The 22714-nt window shown below is 37.6% G+C and overlaps 1 protein-coding gene across 1 annotated transcript in view; it reads right to left on the bottom strand.

Annotated features, from left to right (window-relative positions):
* Positions 1-1465: 1465 nt before the first annotated feature.
* LOC134225989 (uncharacterized) overlaps positions 1466-22714 on the bottom strand; it is a 29445-nt gene continuing 8196 nt past the window's right edge. Inside the window, exons 2-4 of the mRNA XM_062706472.1 lie at positions 3934-4194; positions 2286-3228; positions 1466-2215 (exon numbers count right to left, since the gene is read on the bottom strand). Of these exons, the coding sequence (XP_062562456.1) occupies positions 1895-2215; positions 2286-3228; positions 3934-4194 (1525 nt within the window). The 3' untranslated portion in view covers positions 1466-1894. The remainder of the gene's footprint in view (positions 2216-2285; positions 3229-3933; positions 4195-22714) is intronic.

A 22714-nucleotide genomic window follows, 5' to 3' on the forward strand; every position in this document is an offset into this window, starting at 1 on the left:
GGATGGAGGGCTCATTCTGAACAAAGTGATTAAATTGATGATGGTCTTAAGAGAGCTTAGAGTGTATGGAATCCAAAACCAAATACTACACACAAAGAACAAACATGGTTTAATAGAATGTGATGCACTTTCCTGTTTTAGTGCTTTAGTGTTTTAGTCCTTGGGCCGAGGTCGTGGCCCAACCAGCGAATCGCGACTGTATATCAAACACACCCACAGGCCTTTTATTTTATTTTATTTTTAATAGGTAGTTCTTAACTATGACGATGATTGTTACACCCACCCTATTAAAATTTCGAACGTTATTGCGTAATTTTTCAGCGAATATCCAAACCATGAAATACGGAAATGCTTGCCTTCCAAGCTACTGTAAAACAACTACAGTCGCGATTCGCTGATTGGGCCACGACCTCGGCCCATCTAACGAATTCGGTTTTTTAGTTGGGTCAACTGACAGCCATTTGAGCACGTGTATTTTGACTTGAACATCACAAATGATGTCCAGTGACGCCCAATCCCGTTTTCCGTGTTTACATTGAATTTTGACGTACGGTTGCTTTTTAGTTGGGCCATAGCCCAACCAGTGAAGGCCCAACTAAAAAGTGACCCAAGTACCTATTAAAATCCCAACCAGTGAGTCCCGACTGTACTACATACTACAACTACTCTTTCCAGTGGAGATTTTTTCAATTATCATCTTTCTGCTTCTTCTTCTTCTTCGTGCAACATCAAAGCTCCAATTGTCGGCGTAGGACCAACTTAGAATTCGGAAGTTGGGACAAAAGATATTTTAGTTACTAGATAAAGATTGTCGCTGTCGTCGCTGTCCGAAACATCTTTTGCTGGCGAGTATAGGGGAGCTTAATGTCAAAGAAGGAAAATCCATACGATTTGACAGCTTGGTACCCAACATGTTCCGGACAGCAGAACAAAGGGAACCGAAGCGACAATCTTAATCTAGTAACTAAAATATCTTTTGTTGGGACTTCCGAACCGAACTTTCTTCCGAAGTTTTATATGTCAAACTAATTGATGCGTTGTTTAGCGCATCTTTAGGCGAGTCCAGTGCACTACTTCCGAAGTTGGAAAAGTTGCCTGTACCTCGTATCTGGAGAAAAATCCAACTTCGGTATTTATAATAAGCGTTCTAAATTTATTCCGGAGAGACAATATAATTGAAATAATAATAATAATATTTCTTATTACCGCCAAAACAATGTGAAATTCTTGTTGAATTTATATCAAATATCATTGTATTTGCGAGATTTATCTGCGTGTAGATCATAAATTGCACGCCAGTCTTCACTGCTTCACTGTGATATGATGCTTGCTGTGGGATATTAGCATCAATCAGGCTTTCTGCGAGCGTGTACTCAAAATGAAACTTTCATCCTGTCATCATTTTTGGTTAATTGGAAATTTGGTGGGGAAATTCCGTGAAATAACGTATTAAAAACCGATCTACTACGAGGAAGCAATTAAACACATTTTAGTTTTATTCACATGGCTGTTGCTGTTGGTACAGATTAAGTTTTTTTTGTTACCAGTTTATACAAAATATGAAAGGGGAAGATTATTAAGGCTACGAAATAGTGCAAAACGCCAACAATCATGAGCTCGTGATACTTGGAAATCATCTGAATGTATGAGAAAACAAGATATTACGCAAATTAATGAAAAAGGGGGGGGGTGTTTTAGAGAAAAGTAATAAGGACAAAAGTATGAAGTGAAATGGTTTTCTACTACACTTTGTTTGCACTCAACGGCCATATCTTGCATCCAACGTTTTGGCTGGTACCTGATTGAATTTTATTTTATTTTTAAGCTTACATAAACCATTTTATAAGCAAATGTACGGAAATTTGCATTTGGTTCATTTTGAGAAAGCTTTTCTCTAAAATGGGTTTGTTCTGTAATAATCCTTCCGGGAGACAAATTTTCGATCTCCATCACGAGCGGCTTTAAACTGGTCTATTCCGTCATTATTTCTCCAAGATCCGGAAAACCGATTTGTATTGTTATCCGGTCTTGAAAATTCCATGCGTGAATTAAATGTATGATCATCACGACGGGACTGGGATGAACGATTATCATATTGACCAAATCTTGGATTTTCCATTCTGGCATTGTCTCCATGGTTCGACCTCATTCTTTCCATCTGCGTGTTATTTCCACGGTGATCCGTTCTAAATCGATCATTTCTATCGCCAAATCCCTGCAAACAAAATACATGGCCGTTAGAGAAGATTTAATCAAGATATTTTCGTGTTGAGAACTGTACGTACCACATCGGCCCCGGAACCATATCCACCGAAACCTGATGTTTGATTTCCACTGGGCATAGATCGGCTGAAATTATCAAATCTGGATCTTTCCATTCCAGCGGAATCTCTTAAAAAATTTAATGACTGATCTTCATGTTGATATGATCTTGATCGTTCGGCATTTTGATGAGCATTTGCTCTTTGGTTTTCAAACGGATCCGATTTCGTTCTATCCATTGTAATGTTGTTATTTGAAAATCCAAATGTACGATTTCCACCACTAGCGCGTTGCATACTGTTGTCATTCCGGAAATTTGATCCCCTAACATCAAAGTTATCCGATTTGGGTTGCTCGAATCTGGTATCAAGGTTCCGAAAACTAGTTGTTTGATTTCCTTGTGAGCTTCGATCTAATCCAGTAAATCTATCAGCAGTTGGATGTTCCATCTTGACATATTTTCTCTGAGAACCGAATACCTGATCGTCGTTATGTTCCATGCTTCTTCGATTTTTATTACGTTCCGATGTAAGCTGTTGATTTTGTAATCCGAATGTATTCCCTCTAGCAAGATTCAATGTAGGACGTTCCATTTTGATATACTCTCTCGGAAAATCTAACTTTCGATCCTCTTGGTGGTCTGACCGCTGGTCCGTTCTGAAGTTAGTTTGCTGGAAATTTAATGCCAATTGATTTTTATAGCCATCCTTTCGATCATCATGACTATAGTTTGGTTGGCCCATAGCATCACCACTACGATCAAAATCGTCACATGGCTGCTCCACTTTGATATCTATTTTCTTAGACTGTTGCAGTTGCATTTTGGATTTGTTTTTCTGAGAACCGGGTTTTTGGTTATTATTTTGTTTCTGCCCTCCAGTTTGTTGCCAACGTTTGTTGCCTTTTGGCTTTTTGCTACCTTTAGCTTGTTTGTTATTAGCATTCATCTTGGCTTCGACTTTTAACCTTGAAAACAAAAATAATGAGGGTAAGCAAGGAATCAACTGTCTAAGACTAAGAAACGTAGTGGAATAAAATGAAAAGTACTAAACTTGTCTTAGACAGTTGAAGATATTCCACTAAGGGGCCGTTCAAAAATTACGTCCAAGGTTTGAGGGGGGGAGAGGGGTCAGGGTTTTGTGACAGCTTGTGACAGGGGGAGGAAGGGGGGTTCGTCTTATGTGACGTCCATCCACAAGAAAAAACACTGAAAGCATTTTAGGAACAACTTGCATTTTAAAAACATATTCAAACTGTTAATTAGGGGCATAACTCATTATGTTATTGTAGAAATAGTGTATGAAAAAGAAAAACCAAAATAATCGCTAAAATAAAAATGACACATGTACGTACAGGGGGCTCTGTCCCAGTGTGGGGATGTAATGCCAATAAGAAGAAGAAGACGTACAGGGGGAGGGGGGGTTGAAAATGCCGAAAAACGAAGGACGTAATTTTTGAACGATCCCTAAAAGAGCTTAAATTTTTTTTCTCAAACAAGGAATACCGAATGGTGTTTTATACCAAAAATTAAACTACAAAATTTTGACTTTGTAAGTATAACTATGGCTTACTTAACTTCACTGTGAATCAAAAAAGCCATAGTTAAAAAACGATAAACAGAGGATGTCCCAAGTAAAATTATATCTAGCAGAATCTAATTAGTAACTTTACCTTTTCCTGTCCTGTGCTCTAATCTTATTCTGCAAACGAAATTTTGCTAGATGTTCCTTTTGAGCTTTCTTTTGAATTTCCCGAACACTGTCTTTGGAGATCGGCGATATTCCATACCGTTTAAGTATCTGGTTCGTTATTTGAATATTCATCTTTTGCAGTTGATTTTTGGGTAAACCACTGCCGCCGGCTTGCCGACGACGACGTCTTTGTTTTGGATGCCATTTGCGGCAACCTTTCGTGAAGGATGATTTTAAGTATCTGTGAAAGAGAAAAGATTAAGGGACAATTTAAAAAAAAAATACCAAATAGAATGAATGTTACGCTAAACCTATATTCGCCTGGTTGACCCCACATTTGATTAAGTGGCAACTATACCAGCTTAGTATAACTTTGGTTTATATGGCTTTAGATTAGGCCGTTACAAATATTTAATTTAAATTATGTCCTACTGGTCTCCGAAAGGTCAAGAGGGGGGGGCGAGGAATCAATACCATCTTGCAGAATTAGACATCGGACTCCTTTGCACCCCGCACTAAGTCCACACACGTTTACTGGAATGTTCAGTAACAGTATCCCGTACCTCGTCATGATCAACATTTCTATTCGTTTTGGTGCGCACTACAGACACAGGATAGAAACGGTGTGATTCAAACTAACAATCAACTTGCATGTGTGTTGTGGCGATTGTCAACGATTTCCTGAAGTCCTTGAAGCTGATAATGCCTTTATGATACACTAGTTCTGCCTTTCAACTGCTCCAGCACGGAAATTTGGTGAGCCAATTCCAACATACATATGATTCAAATTTTGATTGCATTTGCCATTTTAATAATCCTCCTAAATTTTTAGCTAATTTAGATCTAATTTGAGTGAGCACGCGCAGTTTGAAGTTTGTATGAAAATTACTATGGAAACAGTAACTTTTATGTAAAACCGTTCTCCAACGCTTCCCATCAAGCTCTAAAAGCATATAAGTACATCGGCAACATACAAAATTTAAACAGGAAACAGGTCGTCTTTGTTGCGAAACGATTTGATGCTTGCAAGAAATGTTATTAAGGGAATACTGAATCGTGGGAAATTCAATTTAACACGTAAAAGAATAACATCAATATCAATAATGAGCATTTTTGTTTTCTTCATAACTTTGCTTCCAAACGACAAATCGCTTCGCAACAACAACTGCCTTCCAGCTTAAGAAGTATTCTATACAGTCAATGTGTTGATTACACTAGTCAACAGTGTTTTACTCCCTTCAACCATTCTCAGTGTACTTGAAAGATTTTTCTTCGCTGAATTCAGTCATGTATTCAGATTTTTTGTAACACGTCCAGTTTTTGAGAAAAACGGGTTTAAATTCACAAAACTACGTATTCTTATGGGAATTTGGTTTCTCTGTTCTGTAAAGCTGGTTTTCGGTTTATAACTTTGGGAAAGAGGTTTGAATTATATAGAATAAATCGTACAAGATCTAAGTAAGTTGTTGAATCTTATTTGACACGTTTATTTGTTGTGAAAAACGGAATTCATTTCACAAAAGTACGTATTTTCATAGACATTTGGTTTCTCTCCTCTGCAAAGCTGAAAGAAGACGTACTTTTGTGAATGAAATTCCGTTTTTCACAACAAATGTACGTGCCAAATAAAATCCAACAACCCACATGCATTCTACAAGACCCATTTCTCCAAATTCAAACTTTATTCTAAAAGTGAGGAGCCGAAATTCAGCTTTGCAGAGGAGAGAAACCAAATTTCTATGAAAAGACGTACTTTTGTGAATGAAATTCCGTTTTTCACAACAAATGTACGTGCCAAATAAAATCCAACAACCCACATGCACTCTACAAGGCCCATTCTGCAAAATTCAAACTTTATTCTAAAAGTGAGGAGTCGAAATTCAGCTTTGCAGAGGAGAGAAACCAAATTTCTATGAAAAGACGTACTTTTGTGAATGAAATTCCGTTTTTCACAACAAATGTACGTGCCAAATGAAATCCAACAACCCACATGCACTCTACAAGGCCCATTCTGCAAAATTCAAACTTTATTCTAAAAGTGAGGAGTGGAAATTCAGCTTTGCAGAGGAGAGAAACCAAATTTCTATGAAAAGACGTACTTTTGTGAATGAAATTCCGTTTTTCACAACAAATGTACGTGCCAAATAAAATCCAACAACCCACATGCATTCTACAAGGCCCATTCTACAAAATTCAAACTTTATTCTAGAAGTGAGGAGCCGAAATTCAGCTTTGCAGAGGAGAGAAACCAAATTTCTATGAAAAGACGTACTTTTGTGAATGAAATTCCGTTTTTCACAACAAATGTACGTGCCAAATGAAATCCAACAACCCACATGCACTCTACAAGGCCCATTCTGCAAAATTCAAACTTTATTCTAAAAGTGAGGAGTGGAAATTCAGCTTTGCAGAGGAGAGAAACCAAATTTCTATGAAAAGACGTACTTTTGTGAATGAAACTCCGTTTTTCAACAAATGTACGTGCCAAATAAAATCCAACAACCCACATGCATTCTACAAGGCCCATTCTACAAAATTCAAACTTTATTCTAAAAGTGAGGAGCCGAAATTCAGCTTTGCAGAGGAGAGAAACCAAATTTCTATGAAAAGACGTACTTTTGTGAATGAAATTCCGTTTTTCACAACAAATGTACGTGCCAAATAAAATCTAACAACCCACATGCATTCTACAAGGCCCATTCTACAAAATTCAAACTTTATTCTAGAAGTGAGGAGCCGAAATTCAGCTTTGCAGAGGAGAGAAACCAAATTTCTATGAAAAGACGTACTTTTGTGAATGAAATTCCGTTTTTCACAACAAATGTACGTGCCAAATGAAATCCAACAACCCACATGCACTCTACAAGGCCCATTCTGCAAAATTCAAACTTTATTCTAAAAAGTGAGGAGTGGAAATTCAGCTTTGCAGAGGAGAGAAACCAAATTTCTATGTAAATACGTAGTTTTGTGAGATAAATTCCCCTTTTGACAACAAATGTACGTGCCAAATAAAATCTAACAACCCACATGAATTCTACAAGGGCCATTCTACAAAATTCAAACTTTATTCTAGAAGTGAGGAGCCGAAATTCAGCTTTGCAGAGGAGAGAAACCAAATTTCTATGAAAAGACGTACTTTTGTGAATGAATTCCGTTTTTCACAACAAATGTACGTGCCAAATGAAATCCAACAACCCACATGCACTCTACAAGGCCCATTCTGCAAAATTCAAACTTTATTCTAAAAGTGAGGAGTGGAAATTCAGCTTTGCAGAGGAGAGAAACCAAATTTCTATGAAAAGACGTACTTTTGTGAATGAAACTCCGTTTTTCAACAAATGTACGTGCCAAATAAAATCCAACAACCCACATGCATTCTACAAGGCCCATTCTACAAAATTCAAACTTTATTCTAAAAGTGAGGAGCCGAAATTCAGCTTTGCAGAGGAGAGAAACCAAATTTCTATGAAAAGACGTACTTTTGTGAATGAAATTCCGTTTTTCACAACAAATGTACGTGCCAAATAAAATCTAACAACCCACATGCATTCTACAAGGCCCATTCTACAAAATTCAAACTTTATTCTAGAAGTGAGGAGCCGAAATTCAGCTTTGCAGAGGAGAGAAACCAAATTTCTATGAAAAGACGTACTTTTGTGAATGAAATTCCGTTTTTCACAACAAATGTACGTGCCAAATGAAATCCAACAACCCACATGCACTCTACAAGGCCCATTCTGCAAAATTCAAACTTTATTCTAAAAGTGAGGAGTGGAAATTCAGCTTTGCAGAGGAGAGAAACCAAATTTCTATGAAAAGACGTACTTTTGTGAATGAAATTCCGTTTTTCACAACAAATGTACGTGCCAAATAAAATCTAACAACCCACATGAATTCTACAAGGGCCATTCTACAAAATTCAAACTTTATTCTAGAAGTGAGGAGCCGAAATTCAGCTTTGCAGAGGAGAGAAACCAAATTTCTATGAAAAGACGTACTTTTGTGAATGAAATTCCGTTTTTCTCAACAAATGTACGTGCCAAATGAAATCCAACAACCCACATGAACTCTACAAGGCCCATTCTACAAAATTCAAACTTTATTCTAAAAGTGAGGAGTCGAAATTCAGCTTTGCAGAGGAGAGAAACCAAATTTCTATGAAAAGACGTACTTTCGTGAATGAAATTCCGTTTTTCACAACAAATGTACGTGCCAAATGAAATCCACTTGCACTCTACAAGGCCCATTCTGCAAAATTCAAACTTTATTCTAAAAGTGAGGAGTCGAAATTCAGCTTTGCAGAGGAGAGAAACCATATTTCTATGAAAATACGTACTTTCGTGAATTAAAATGCGTTTTTCTCAAAAACTGGACGTGTTACAGAAAATCTGAATACGTACCTGAATTCAGCGTAAAAAAATCTATTGAGTACATTAAAAATGGTTGAAGGGAGCGAAAAAAAAGTTCAATTTTGTTGGATAGTGTTATATATAACTAGTTCATGGGCCACCTCACGGAACATTACTTCACATAAGGGTCGGTTTTCACAGTAATTCCCATACAAACTTTAAATGACGTGTGCACAATCAAAATACATCCAAATTAGTTAAAAATTAAGGAGGATTATTAAAATGGCAAATGCAATCGTTTAAGCATCGGGGGGCAAAAAAGTCAAAATTTGAATCACTTTAATATATATATATATATATATATATATATATATATATATATCATTCATTTATATTAAAAACTATATGAAAATAACGTAAAAAATATTAAATAACCATCAGGGCACCCGATTGAAGCGATTTGGATTTGATCTCGTGAATAAAGGGCGGGCTCTTCTCCCCATCTACTAGGTCAATCTGGGAAACGAAGGCTAGGTTATATTATTGTATGTACTAACTTTCTTCTGGAAGGAGATTATCTATTCATCCCGTGGATTCGCATTAGTGTCTCTGCTTATGGAACCACCCCACCCATTTTTGGCCCTTCATACTGGAGTTTCATGAAATACAAACAATAATATAATTGTGATCAAATCGTTTATCAGATATGGCCAGTGCTATCGGCTGGTGCCTTGCTGGTAGTACCATCATCATCATCATCATCATATACAGCCATTTCATCTCGAAAACCCCAGTATTTTCGCAACTCCGGCAGCAATTCGCTTCTGGAATGGTTGATAGTTTCTTTGCTGTTGACGTTTGCGTTATTATAGTTAAATTATTGAAAATTGAAATCTATTGTTAGGTATTTTCTGGTTTTCTGGTTTTGTTATCCCGTGTTGTTTGAAACTTAACTGAAGAAGTGTTATCTAGTGCTAAAAATGGAAGTGAACATTCTATGGAATTCTATTATTTATTTATTTATTCAGACTAAGGCCGAAGTGGTCTGTGCGGTATATAAGAGTCTTCTCCATTCGGCTCGGTCCATGGCTACATGTCGCCAGCCACGCAGTCTACGGAGGGTCCGCAAGTCATCTTCCACCTGATCGATCCACCTTGTCCGCTGCGCACCTCGCCTTCTCGTGCCCGTCGGATCGTTGTCGGGAACCATTTTCACCGGGTTACTGTCCGACATTCTGGCTACGTGCCCGGCCCACGCCCACACGGCCCAATAATTTTCGCGGTGTGTACGATATATGGTTCTCCCAGCAGCTGATGCAACTCGTGGTTCATTCGCCTCCTCCAAGTACCGTCCGCCATCTGCACCCCACCATAGATGGTACGCAGCACTTTCCTTTCGAAAACTCCCAGTGCGCGTTGGTCCTCCACGAGCATCGTCCAGGTCTCGTGTCCGTAGAGGACTACCGGTCTAATGAGCGTTTTGTAGATTGTCAGTTTGGTACGGCGGCGAACTCTATTCGATCGGAGCGTCTTGCGGAGTCCAAAGTACGTAAGATTTTCAGCCACTATGCGTCCTGGTATTATTTTCGGCAGTCATCAGTGAGCCCAAGTACACAAATTCTTCTACCACTTCTTCTACTTCGTCACCACCGATGCAAACTCGCGGTGGGTGCCTCACATTGTCTTCTCTTGAACCTTTTCTATCATGTACTTTGTCTTCGACGTGTTAATGACTAGTCCGATCCGCTTGGCTTCCCTCTTCAGTCTGATGTAGGCTTCCTCCATCTTCTCAAAGTTACGTGCCATAATATCTATGTCGTCGGCGAAGCCAAATAGCTGGACGGACTTATTGAAAATTGTACCACTCGTGTTAGTCCCTGCTCTTCGTATTACCCCTTCCAAAGCGAAGTTGAATAGCAGACACGAAAGACCATCACCTTGCCGTAACCCTCTGCGCGTTTCGAAGGGACTCGAGAATGCCCCTGAAACTCGAACTACGCACATCACCCGATCCATCGTCGCCTTGATCAACCGTATCAGTTTATCCGGAAATCCGTGTTCGTGCATTAGCTGCCATAGCTGGTCTCGATCGATTGTATCATATGCGGCTTTGAAGTCGATGAATAGATGATGTGTGGGCACGTTGTATTCGCGGCATTTCTGCAGTACCTGGCGAATGGCGAACACCTGGTCTGTGGTGGAGCGTTCGCCCATAAAACCCGCCTGGTGCTGCCCCACGAACTCCCTTGCAATTGGTGCTAGTCGACGGCATAAAATTTGGGAGAGTACCTTGTAGGCGGCATTCAGCAATGTGATTGCGCGGTAGTTGCTACAATCCTGCTTATCGCCCTTTTTGTAGATGGGACACACGACACCTTCCATCCACTCCGGCGGCAAAACTTCCTCCTCCCAAATCTTGGTAATGACCCAGTGCAGCGCTCTAGCCAGTGCCTCACCACCGTGTTTAAATAGCTTTCAGCCGGCCAATATCCTCCTGGATTTCCTGGAGATCCGGAGCCGGTAGAATTATGTCCTGCGTGCGTTCTATGGAATTCTGACTGCCGGATTATGTCTAAGGGAGTATTTTACCATTATATTTTTTTTCTTATTTTGTGTGTTGGTATCAGTGTTGGGAAAAATCAAAATCTCAAAACTCAAGAACGATTCAAATCACGCGTGAGTTGAAACGCACCCAGCTCAGCACATAAAAATCATGGATGAGTTGAATCATCCATTTGAATCATCGTAGGTTTTGTTTTGTTCTACTTCGTAAAATAACAGTAAATTAACCTTCAACACATAGAACAATGGATAATCTTGCGTGTGTAAACAAAAAATTTCCCCCAAATTGATTATAAACACTTATAAGAACGAAATGATTTTTTGGGAAATGAGTGAAATGATCCGTTTTAGCATGAAAAACTCAGGCGTGATGCATTATTTTAAAATCGCAAATGAGCGCTCAATGATTGAGTTTTATGAATGATTTTACCAACACTGGTTGGTATAAAAATTAACAAAAACACTACCTTTTAGAATCATTTTATAAATGTACACATGTACTACTTTTATTGTCAAAGATTTTAGGTTTCTTTTGCGTTTTGTTCCCATTAATAGTGGACAGTGATACATGTGCATTTTGTTGCAATAAACTTGAAATTTATGAACAAGCTTCATATATATCTCACTACTATCTTTTAGCACAGCACTAATAACATGTTAATACAGCTGAGATGCAGAAAATTGTTAATTTGAATTTATTATTCGAAGTTTTTAGGATTATGCGTCTCATTTAATATTTACTCAATGTGACATGTACCACTTCCGCTGGAACCGTTTCGAACCATTCTAATAATAAATGCAAATTATATTATGTTATTTGATTGGAAGGGGGCTTTAAGTTTCGACTAAGTACTTATTGGCCCTGACGAAAGCGAGAAAACAAAATGGGGGCCGGATGATGCGTTTCTATTTCACCCGGCAAGGGGTATAGCATTGGCGTAAATAAGGGGGGGCCGGGGGGGGCCTGGCCCCCTCCAGACCTACTTGTGGCCCCCCCCCAGAAAATTTTGAAAAGTGATTCCAACTTAGTCAGTTTTTATTTCATTTACATATTTTCTACATATTTCTTAATTTTGATTATGAATTCTATAAACATATTTTTTGTTGCGTTATCACATCTATGACCATTTGTTCAGCAAAGCATCGAAATATTTAAGTTGGACCCCCGGGAACATTTTCTCGATTTTTAAGCTAAAATCAATGCCGCTTCTAATTCAGTTGCTAGTTTAAAATAATAAATTTGTTCTGCATTTGTTTGACTAGTATCCTGGTCGCAGAAACATAAAAACATAATTGTATTAAGATATAAATATTTCTGTTCTATTAAACTACCATCTGCTTCAAAAAAGACTGAAGCAACTACATCAAAATGAGCACATGTATACAAACCCGGTCAATGAAATTTCGAACGACCATTCTTTCGAAAATCTTCGAGTTAATCGCAAGGTATGCCGCAAAACAATTGATCAAATTCCTATGGAGCTTTTTGCTCTCGCTATATAATTCTGGCACAGAAAATATAAAATTATAAAACTTAAGAATCTTTGTTACAGTGACAGAAAAATCAACAACGCATTCCATTGAAAGTATTAGGACAAAACTTAGGCAACCTTCGCACTCACAACAAAGATTGCATTAAAGAAATATTTTTAAAAAACATTTCTTTTGCAGCACAATTCAGATCGATTTGGTTGCTTCTCGAGTCTCTTTGATTTTTGCAGAGAAATCTCTCACCTATTCAGAAAACCATAATAAAGCCTCTTCCTAACGTCAGTAACTACAAAAACCCTATGTTATTCTGGAATTTGATTTATGACTCATAATTTTATGACTCATGGAATTTATGACTCATAAAAAACAAATTATGATTCCAAATTTGTGTTCATCGGTACTTAACTATTTCAGCACATAGCATACATTTTGGAATTGCATGAATACTTATATTGATTATGACAAAATTTCGTGGAATTTATTCCACATCTAAAGAGTTTCAAAAATTTCAAGTTTCAAAAAAATCGAGATCTTTATGCATTAAGTAATCATGGAAATGCTTGAAAACTTTCAGAAATATACTCATATCGAATTTCATTTATAGATAATTCGAAGAAGATTCTTGAATCTTAGATTACACACTTATCCACATTTAGTAACATGGAGAAGACAAGTTGACACAGACACAGCGTTTTGAAGCAATCACAGCATCATTGGAAATCAATTGTATTATTCGCGATTTTTTTTATGTTAGTTCTAGGACGAATGAGCGATTAAGTTAGTCAAACAATTTCTATTGCAATCCATGCGCACAGTGCTTTAAATCGCCTTTGAAAATTACATCCCACCAGCTGGTGTGAGACTCTAGTTACGCCTATGGGTATAGGACGTCAATTTTAAAATGCTTATTAAAACGTTAAAACACATTTTAGCTGAAAATAGTTGGATTTTTCAGGTTAGAAATATAATTTTCGTTTAAATAGGCAACACGAGAATAGAAATATTTTGATTAAAAAAACATGTGTAGATAAATAGTCTAACATGTAGTTTTTCAAATTTCTAATCCTACTTATTAAAAAGTTTTCAATATATCACTGTTAATAACATTTTAAAAGCATTTTAAAATATACTTCCTATATTTCACCATGTTGAAATACAGTGATTTCACGCACACGTCCGTCTCCGCTAGATGGCAACAGCGCAGCTTCGTCAAAGCGAATTCTCATAACTGCAATGAATTTCTCACACTTTAAACAAACCATCAAATGGGGAACCCCACATGTATAGCGTTTTTTTTATGTTAGTTTTTGGGTTACACTATTGAAGGAGAATCTTCCTATTCCTTTACGAGACCACCTCAACCTATCCTTGGAACCTTTAATAGCATTGGAGGCATGTAAAATCGATTGTGCTGTTGCATGACACCACATGAAGAATAAGACTTGAGCCAGGATAGTTGTTTACATACATACAGAAATATTAATATTATCTGTACAAATATTATTAAATAAATATTAATGTTCAAATTATGTTTGAAATAATATTTTTGAAATTCATCCTCGTTTCATTTATTACACTTGTATTATTTGAAAAATTGAAATTGAAAAAACCTCGCAGTTAATAACTGTGGAAGTGCTTAATGAACACTAAGCTGCGAGGCGGCTTTGTCCTAGTGTGGGGATGTAATGTCAAGAAGAAGAAGAAGAAATTATTTGAAAAATATTTTCATAAAATTATAATATTCATTATACTTTGCTTATTATTTGTCTTAATAAAATCTAGAATTTTTTTCAAATGGGTGTAATTGTACCTGGCCTTGAAATTTGAAACGGATAATACTTTCTATATTTACCATGTTTTGTTCAACTGACGTTACTAACAGACATATTGGAATCTATTCTTTCCGTTGGGAACTTTAGTTGGCAAAAATAGTTTGAATGAAACACAAGATCGCTATTCCAAAAACCAAGGTAAAATTCAATTGCACCCATTTGAAAGACAAAAATCACTAGAAATATTTGAGTTGTTATATTCTAAATATTTATTACTATTATTTTATACTCAGCATATATGTTTCATTTTAGAGATAATAAGAGTAAAATCAGCAGTGATTCAAATCGTTCGGGGCTGTCAGTTTGAATATGAATCTGAAACATTGAATTTCCCAGCAGCTGTTCTAGATTCAGTTTTTATACCAGTCAACTGTCAAAAAAATAAAACTGGTATAACGCTCCGTTCTATTTTCTGCAGATTTGAACCACGATTGAATCACGAGATTCAAATATTTTTCAATTGTTTTGGTGTATGGATGCATCATTTTATCTACGGATCAATCCACTTTGCAATTCCGGCGCCTTTCTTGGCAGTAACATAATGATTTCAATTAATTGAAAATTTGAAAAATATGAATAGAACACTGCTGGGGAAACCAGCGAGTTTGTTCTATTTTGCTCCAGATGCAAACTAGAATAGTGGTAGAAAATTTAAAATCAAACTGAATCACTCCTGATTTCACCCTAATGTCACTCCGACTTTTCTAGACTAGACTACATGAAACACGCTTAATTTTAACCAAACACGATCACGATCACAAAACAACAATCTACTATTATCTACAGTATTTAACAACCAAAAATACACAAAAAAACAAATCTTACAATTGTATTGTATTGATATGTACACGGAAGAAATAAACTACCCAATAGTGAGTTTAATTCACCCAACCTCGAACATCCGTACGGGAAGCCAAAATTGAGTAAGTAGGGTCGAAGTAGTTTGCCTTTACTCCCATGTTAAAAAAGTACCCAACGGAAAATTTATTGACCCAAATTTAAGTTTAATTCACTCAATTTCGACCTCAAGTAATTAAACTCAAAATTGGCTTCCCGTATTGAACTGGCGTCGTTGGATTGTTTGGCTCTTTTGTTTTTGACAACAAAAGAAAGAAATCCACGAAGCGAAGAGAAAAAATAACTCAAAAGTAAGTTTAAAAGTACCGTCAACTGGGGGGAAGATGATCATTGAGGTGAAGATGATCATTTGATGTGTCAGTCAAAAGTGCCAATTATTTTTATGAAACGGTTGTCAACAATATTCTGCGTTCAAGTAATGTTATCGCTAGGTAGAAATCCGAGTTTTTCGATTATAATCATGAAAATGTATTTTGTGGAAGAAAGAGAGAGATAGTCATAAATGACGCTATTTTCGTTTCAAGTATTGACTTCTTAGACTTCTTTACGTAGTAAATTCAACATTCATACAAATCACCTAGTGTATTTTGATTACTAGGATTTTAGTAGAGCTGTCTTGATCAACTTCACCCCAAACCAGATTATTCAAAAAATGTGTGATAATTTGATTTTTTTTTAATAAATGCGAACGCATTTCAGAAAACTAAAGTTGTTGATTATTGCAACGTATAACAGTACATGTTTTGAAAATATTTGTTTCGATTTAAAATGTAAACAAACATTGTTATTGCATGTTTTGTCTTAAAAATGATCATCTTCCCCCCAGTTGACGGTACTCAATTTTGGGTACTTTTTTTCTTCCGTGTAAGATTTTGGTGCGGCGTTTGTATTGGAGTCTTCCAGATTTGAGTATGCCGGGGCTTTGTACGGATTTTAATGCAGAACTGTATTAAAATTTGCCGTCCGCTGGTTGTATGTAATTAAAATATTGAAAAGTCTCAATACCATAACTGTCTAGGTCATAAAAATGAACTAAATAGTTTTGGAATATTGCGTAATATCGTCGTAATTATTAACTTTATATTATTGAATAGAAATCGACTAGTTCAGAATACAAAATAGCTTTCCGTGAACGATTGATTGTTTGTGTTCGAGTTGAGAAAGTAACTACCGAGTACCTAAAAAACATCGCCGCAGTTCAACGAAAACACTAATAAATAATCACTCACCGCGAACGAATGATTGTTTGAAATCACGTTGGAAACACATAGATGTAATTCATAATAGTAATAGTCAACCCAAAGTACAAATAATCAAGTCTATCGCTAAGATAATGATTAGGGTAAATCACGACTTGGGCCTATGGACCCGGTTCCCGGCTCACTGCACAGAAAACTGATGATTTATACTGTTTGGATGCCGTAGGTTTATGATTGATAATTTTTAAAAAGTCTCCCATTTATTTTTCACAACACTCAATATTTTTCAATCACTTATTTTACTCCTAATTGATCCAATTGTAGAAAACAAAAATGTAGATTTCAAAATTTCGCTCTCCGATGCTACACCACTGAGCCGGAGTGATTCATTCCACTTTTCCAAGACGGTATCATAAACACCTACCTGAAAATCGTCACAGTGCTCGATACAACCATTGCTTGAAGCTGTTAATCACCACATCATAATTCTAAACACACGCACTTCAATTGTTCCTAATTGTTCGTTTCACTAGAACTTATTTAAACATATTAGAATACATTTTAAAATGTATTCTCAAACCGAACAAAAATTCACCTCGGCCCAAGAACTTCTAGCCGCACCGTGCTGCCAAAAGGCAAGGATTATGAAAATGATCGTTAAAAGGAAAATTGTCTAATACGTTGACGCTATCATGTTATTTATAATTCTCTCGATTTCAAAAGGTGAAAAAAATATTGTTTTTAAGTAGGTATTTGGAAGAAATTTTGATGAGTAAATATCTCTTCCCAACCGAATAAAAATGATTATGAATATTACCATCTGGCATCTTGTTGTCGTGGAACGTGCATATTTTTGTTTACGTCGCATTTTCTACCGTCCCGAGAAAGAATGAGAGTAAAATGTTGAGAGATTGAGTGAAATTTAGCTTAGGCCGGGAATTGGGTTTTATGTATGCCGGAATGGGAATCGCTATGACTGAAATGAGTGCTGCACCTCGTTAATTTAAATAAAATAAAAGCTTTTTTGAACTATATTTAGCACGAATAGCTATTTTTTAAGCAAAAGTGAACCCCAATGCAGTATTATACATCCCACAAAATTCAGGAAAAGTTGCTTCCTGACATAAATATCAATTAAATAACGCAGTCGTACGCATGTTAGGCCGGGAATGGGGTAAGAAACACTATTTTTCCTCGCGTTAGATGAATATAAAACAATCACGATGGTAGATTATCGCGGACACTTTAAGGGTAGATTAACAATAGCTCTACTGGAGCGATTGATTGTCTGCCCTCACGTTGGGCGAAAAAGAACACAACAAAATATGTCGTAACTGATCTATACCTTGTTCTCGCGTTAACATTAACCTGCTAGTTACTTGGATTACTTGCATCACTTACCAAGGTGAATCCTGATCTAAGTAATGACACTTCCTCTCCCTACTTACAATACTCCTTCCCGTAACAACCGTAGAGATGCAGACGATTCGTCGGTCTCTAAAACAACGGTTGTTACACTAACATTCCTTCCCTTCCCTAGATGATCGTAAGGACGTGGCCGGCGCCGTCTGTTGGTTCCCTGTGCAACTCCGCTAGTTCTGGTCAATAATGGAGTAGCAACTACGGTCATCTCATGCTCATGCCTTTGCTCATGCTCATGCTGGATTTGTTAAAGAATGTTTTGAAAATCTTCAAAATTGCCCGAATTTTTTTGTTGCCCTCTCAAGCTGTTTGGGTGAAAGTGAGTCTTACTACACAAAACGTTTTCATTGGTGCACTGTATATCCCTCCTGACAGACGTCATGATTGTAACATAATGCAACAGCACTTAGGAGCAATTGAATACGCATCTTCTTTGACTGACCTGATGGATGTACTTCTTCTACTTGGAGATTTCAATCAACCTGGTCTTATTTGGTCACCCTCTGGCCACCGGTTTGCGTTTCTTGATTCAGAAAACTCGACGACTACTCCTGCCAGCCGCCTTCTCATCGATGGAACTGCTTTTCTTGGATTAAGCCAGATTAATTTGATACCAAATTTCCAATCACACTTCCTTGATTTGGTGTTTGTGAGCGAAAATTTAATTCCTGACTGTACGGTCATCGAGGCATCGGATCCCATCGTTCCTCTTGATAATCATCATCCTGCTCTAGACATTACTATTGCAAATAGCTGTCATGTTAGCTTTGACGATAGCTCAGATATCGATGGCTTGAATTTCCGCAAGACTGATTTCCAATCACTCAGACGCAGTTTGTCCCGATTCGACTGGAGCGCATTGAAAGACTTGGACATCGACTCAGCAGTTAACCGTTTCAACTGTTTTCTACGGGACTATGTATCTGCATCCGTACCGAAGCGCCAACCTCCAAGAAAACCACCATGGACGAACGCTACTCTACGCAATCTAAAACGGGCACGCGCTAGAGCTCTTCGCGCTCTTGCTAATCGTCGTTGTACTATAACTAAAAGGAACTTCTCAATTGCCAGCAATTGTTATCGCCGCTATAACATGCAACTTTACAAGCAGTATGTGTGTCGTATGCAACAGAATCTTCGGCGCAATCCCAAGGGGTTTTGGTCGTTTGTTAATACTAAGAGGAATGAAATAGATCTACCGTCGAGATTATTCCTTGACGGCAACGTTGCGTTGAATGCTGAGGACAAATGCAACCTTTTTGCTAAGCACTTCTCGTCCGTCTTCTCAGTAGCTTCGCCGTCTCAAGCTGACATTTTGGGTGCATTAAGTGATGTACCTGACGGCGCTTTCGGCATCGACCTTTTTTACGTTGAGACTCATATGGTTGTTTCGGCTATTAATAGAATCAAATCATCATTCATCATTCACTGCTGGTCCTAGCGTAATTCCTTCGGCAGTGTTAAAAAAATGCTCCGATGTTTTGGCCACCCCTCTGTGCCTGTCACTTCGTTAGCAAAAAAATCCTACTCAATGTAAATGCTTTACCATGTTTCCTGTATTACAAAATGGAGACAAAAGTGACGTAAGAAACTATCGGGGAATTACAACACTTGGAGTTGAATCGAAAGTGTTTGAGTTACTGATCTATGGGAGATTGTTCGCTGCATGCAAGAATTATATCAGCCCATGCCAACACGGCTTCTTTCCTGGTCGATCTGTGGAAACGAATCTTGTAAGCTTCACTTCGTTTTGCATGGACAACATGTGCAAAAAGTTTCAAGTTGATGCCGTGTATACAGATCTCAAATCAGCGTTTGATAAAGTCAATCACGACAAAATTAGAAAAACTTGGATGCTCTGCAACATTCTACAACTGGCTACGTTCCTACCTAGTGCAACGCCAAGTAACCGTAAACATAGGAAACCACTCATCTCGTTGTTTTTCGAATGGCTCCGGAGTCCCCCAAGGAAGCACGCTTGGTCCATTGCTGTTTTCGCTCTTCGTGAATGATGTTACCTTCATCCTGCAGCGTGGAGGACTGCTATTGTTTGCGGACGATCTTAAAATTTACCTCGTTGTTCGAAATCTGGCGGACTGCCTCGCAAAAACGTTTAGATATCTTCAAAGATTGGTGATCGAAAATGATGGCTCTTGCCATCTATAAATGCAAAGTGATAAGCTTTCGTCGCACTGTAGATACCATGATCTTTGATTATAATATTGCAGGGACTACTCTACAACGTGTCGACCATATCAAAGACCTTTGTCATATTGGATGATAGGTTAACCTATAATCGTCACTTATCTACTACTATTGACAAAGCGAATCGCCAGCTCGGATCATGTTCAAAATTTCCAGTGAATTTCGAGATCCCTTGTGTTTCAAAGCACTCTAATGCTCATTAGTGCGGTCTCATTTGGAATTTGCTTCAGTTGTTTGGAATCTTTATCAAGCCGTATGGACGGCTCGTTTGGAAGCTGTCCAGCATAAGTTCGTCCGCTACGCACTACGCCATCTCCCTTGGAGGGACTCGCTCAATCTTCCACCATACGCTGATCGTTGTCGCTTACTAGGACTGGAAACTCTTGGCAAGCGGAGGAATGTGGCTCAAGCAGTTTTTATCGCTAAATTATTGCTCTCTGAATACGATGTGCCAGATTTGTTGACAAAGATACAACTTTACGCACCCTCTCGTACACTCCGGCCTAGAGATTTATTGTATGAAGCAGTTCAAAGCACGAACTATGCCGCCAACAGCTGCTTCGTCGCTATGATTCGTCGCTTCAACGAAGGAGCCATTTATTTCGACTTCAACATCAACGCATCTAGATTTCGGTATTGTTTGACAAGATATTTTAATGACTGACAATGTTCCAAATAGTAATTAAGTTTTCATGTAGACCATACAGTCAGATGAAATATAAATAAATAAATAAATAAAAAAATAATATTTTTTTGGGCAAAAAAACCGAGGGGGGAGACACAATTGTTTTTAAATATTTGTATCGGCCTTAGGTTGGCTTAGGCTTTGGTCCGATTCGTGAATTAAAATAAAATTGAACTCAAAAGTGACAGTTCGGAAATTATGAAATCCCCCGCTCCTCCCCCCCCCGAATGGCTGGTGCTACCCAGCAAGACCAACAAAACATCTATCAAAAATGATTCAATATCTGTCAAAAGTAATCTTGCTCTGCGAGCAGGGTTATTTAAAAAAATTCATACTGTCACTTTTAAGTTTAATTCGATTTTAATTCACGAATCGGACCAAAGCCTTAATAATGGATAGTTTATTTTTTCAGCGGATTGAATTGGTCGTAGGTGGATTCTGCTTTAGTGTTTATAACTTCTCATGGTTGATGATTAAAAAGAATAATGACAGTATATTTACCATAGAACACGTTTTAATTTCTTAGGCTTTGGTCCGAGTCGAGATTTTTTTTTTTTTTTTTTTTTTTCGAGAGTTGACCAGTTGTAGTCTTAATAGGGGGCTACCCCAAATGGCATAATTCCATTTGGCATAATGCCGTTTGGCATAATGCCATTTGGCATAACGATTTGAATAGCCAGGGGCCATTTGGCATAAAGACCATTTGGCATAACGACCGTTTGGCATAATAAAGAAAAATAGTCATAATGATTTTAGGGCCATTTGGCATAACGACCATTTGGCATAAAAATTAAAAGAATTATCAAAACTCTTGGAAGAAGCTCAATTTTCATCTGTATTATTGCCTTTTTCTGGACATATGCGTATTTTAAGGAGTGATTTACTTTTTCTCCTAACGGGTGCCGTACAAAAAATGGGATTAAAAAATGGCTCGGGATAAAAATACAAAGAAGTACAGTTTAATCTGATATATGTTATACAAAGAGTTGTCCTTAGTCTTCAAACTTAGACTAATTAATTGGCATATGTTCCGTGGTTCGCCGTGCTGCTTAAGATCCTGCTTATGAGTTGCTTCTTGGCTTTGGCATTACAATCACCTTTGTATACAATAGAGCTGAGTATATCAAATAATGCTTTGGCAGTTTTCACAACATTTTCACGTTTAAAATGTTCGACCGTGTACTTTTCCCATAATCTTTGTTCGCTTGAAAAATTTACAAAGCGCGCCGCAGTATTTTTTGTTTCTACGACATATTGTGAGCAGTGTTGGATTGAAAGTGTGTGTGTGACAATTCTTAAAGTCATATTTATTTTGCCTTATTTCGGGTAAATGCGTACTTTTAAAGAAGGAGTCATTTAAGTACTCTTTTGCTTCATTCCGGGCAAATGCGTACTTTAAAAGAAGGAGTCATCTACTCTTTTGCTTCATTCCGGGCAAATGCGTACTTTGAAAGAAGGAGTCATCTTCTTTTTTGCTTCATCCCGGGGAAATGCATACTTTTAAAGAAGGAGTCATCTACTCTGTTGCATTATTCCGGGCAAATGCGTACTTTTAAAGAAGGAGTTATCTTTTTTGCTTCATCCCGGGCAAATGCATACTTTTAAAGAAGGAGTCGTCTACTCTTTTGCATTTTTCCGGGCAAATGCGTACTTTTAAAGAAGGATTTACCTTTTTTGCTTCATCCCGGGTAAATGCATACTCGCAATCGTAAACAATGCCTTTTCCTGCAAGTTTCTCAACAACAAGGACCGCTCCCAGCTAAAAATCACTTGGAACTGGTGGCGCTCCGCGCCTTCTATCAAACAGAAGTGGAAAATATCGCCAAAAGTCTTTAATCTTCCTGAAATCAGCAGAAGAAGTCAATGTTTACGCGACTTTCGCCCTTATGAAACAACAATGTCGATTGTCGATATATTCCTACGATTAACCTTTTTTGTGCCAAGTGGTAATTTTGCTAAACGGCCCGTTGTATTTAATTCATTTATCAAGGATTATGCCAAACGGTCGTTATGCCAAATGGCCTCGAGGTACCCAACAAATTATGCCAAATGGTCGTTATGCCAAATGGTCTTTATGCCAAATGGCCTTTAGAAATTCAAATCGTTATGCCAAATGGCATTATGCCAAACGGCCTTATGCCAAACGGCATTATGCCAA

This window comes from Armigeres subalbatus, chromosome 3 (assembly GCF_024139115.2).
Source record: "Armigeres subalbatus isolate Guangzhou_Male chromosome 3, GZ_Asu_2, whole genome shotgun sequence".
Lineage (NCBI taxonomy): Eukaryota > Metazoa > Arthropoda > Insecta > Diptera > Culicidae > Armigeres > Armigeres subalbatus.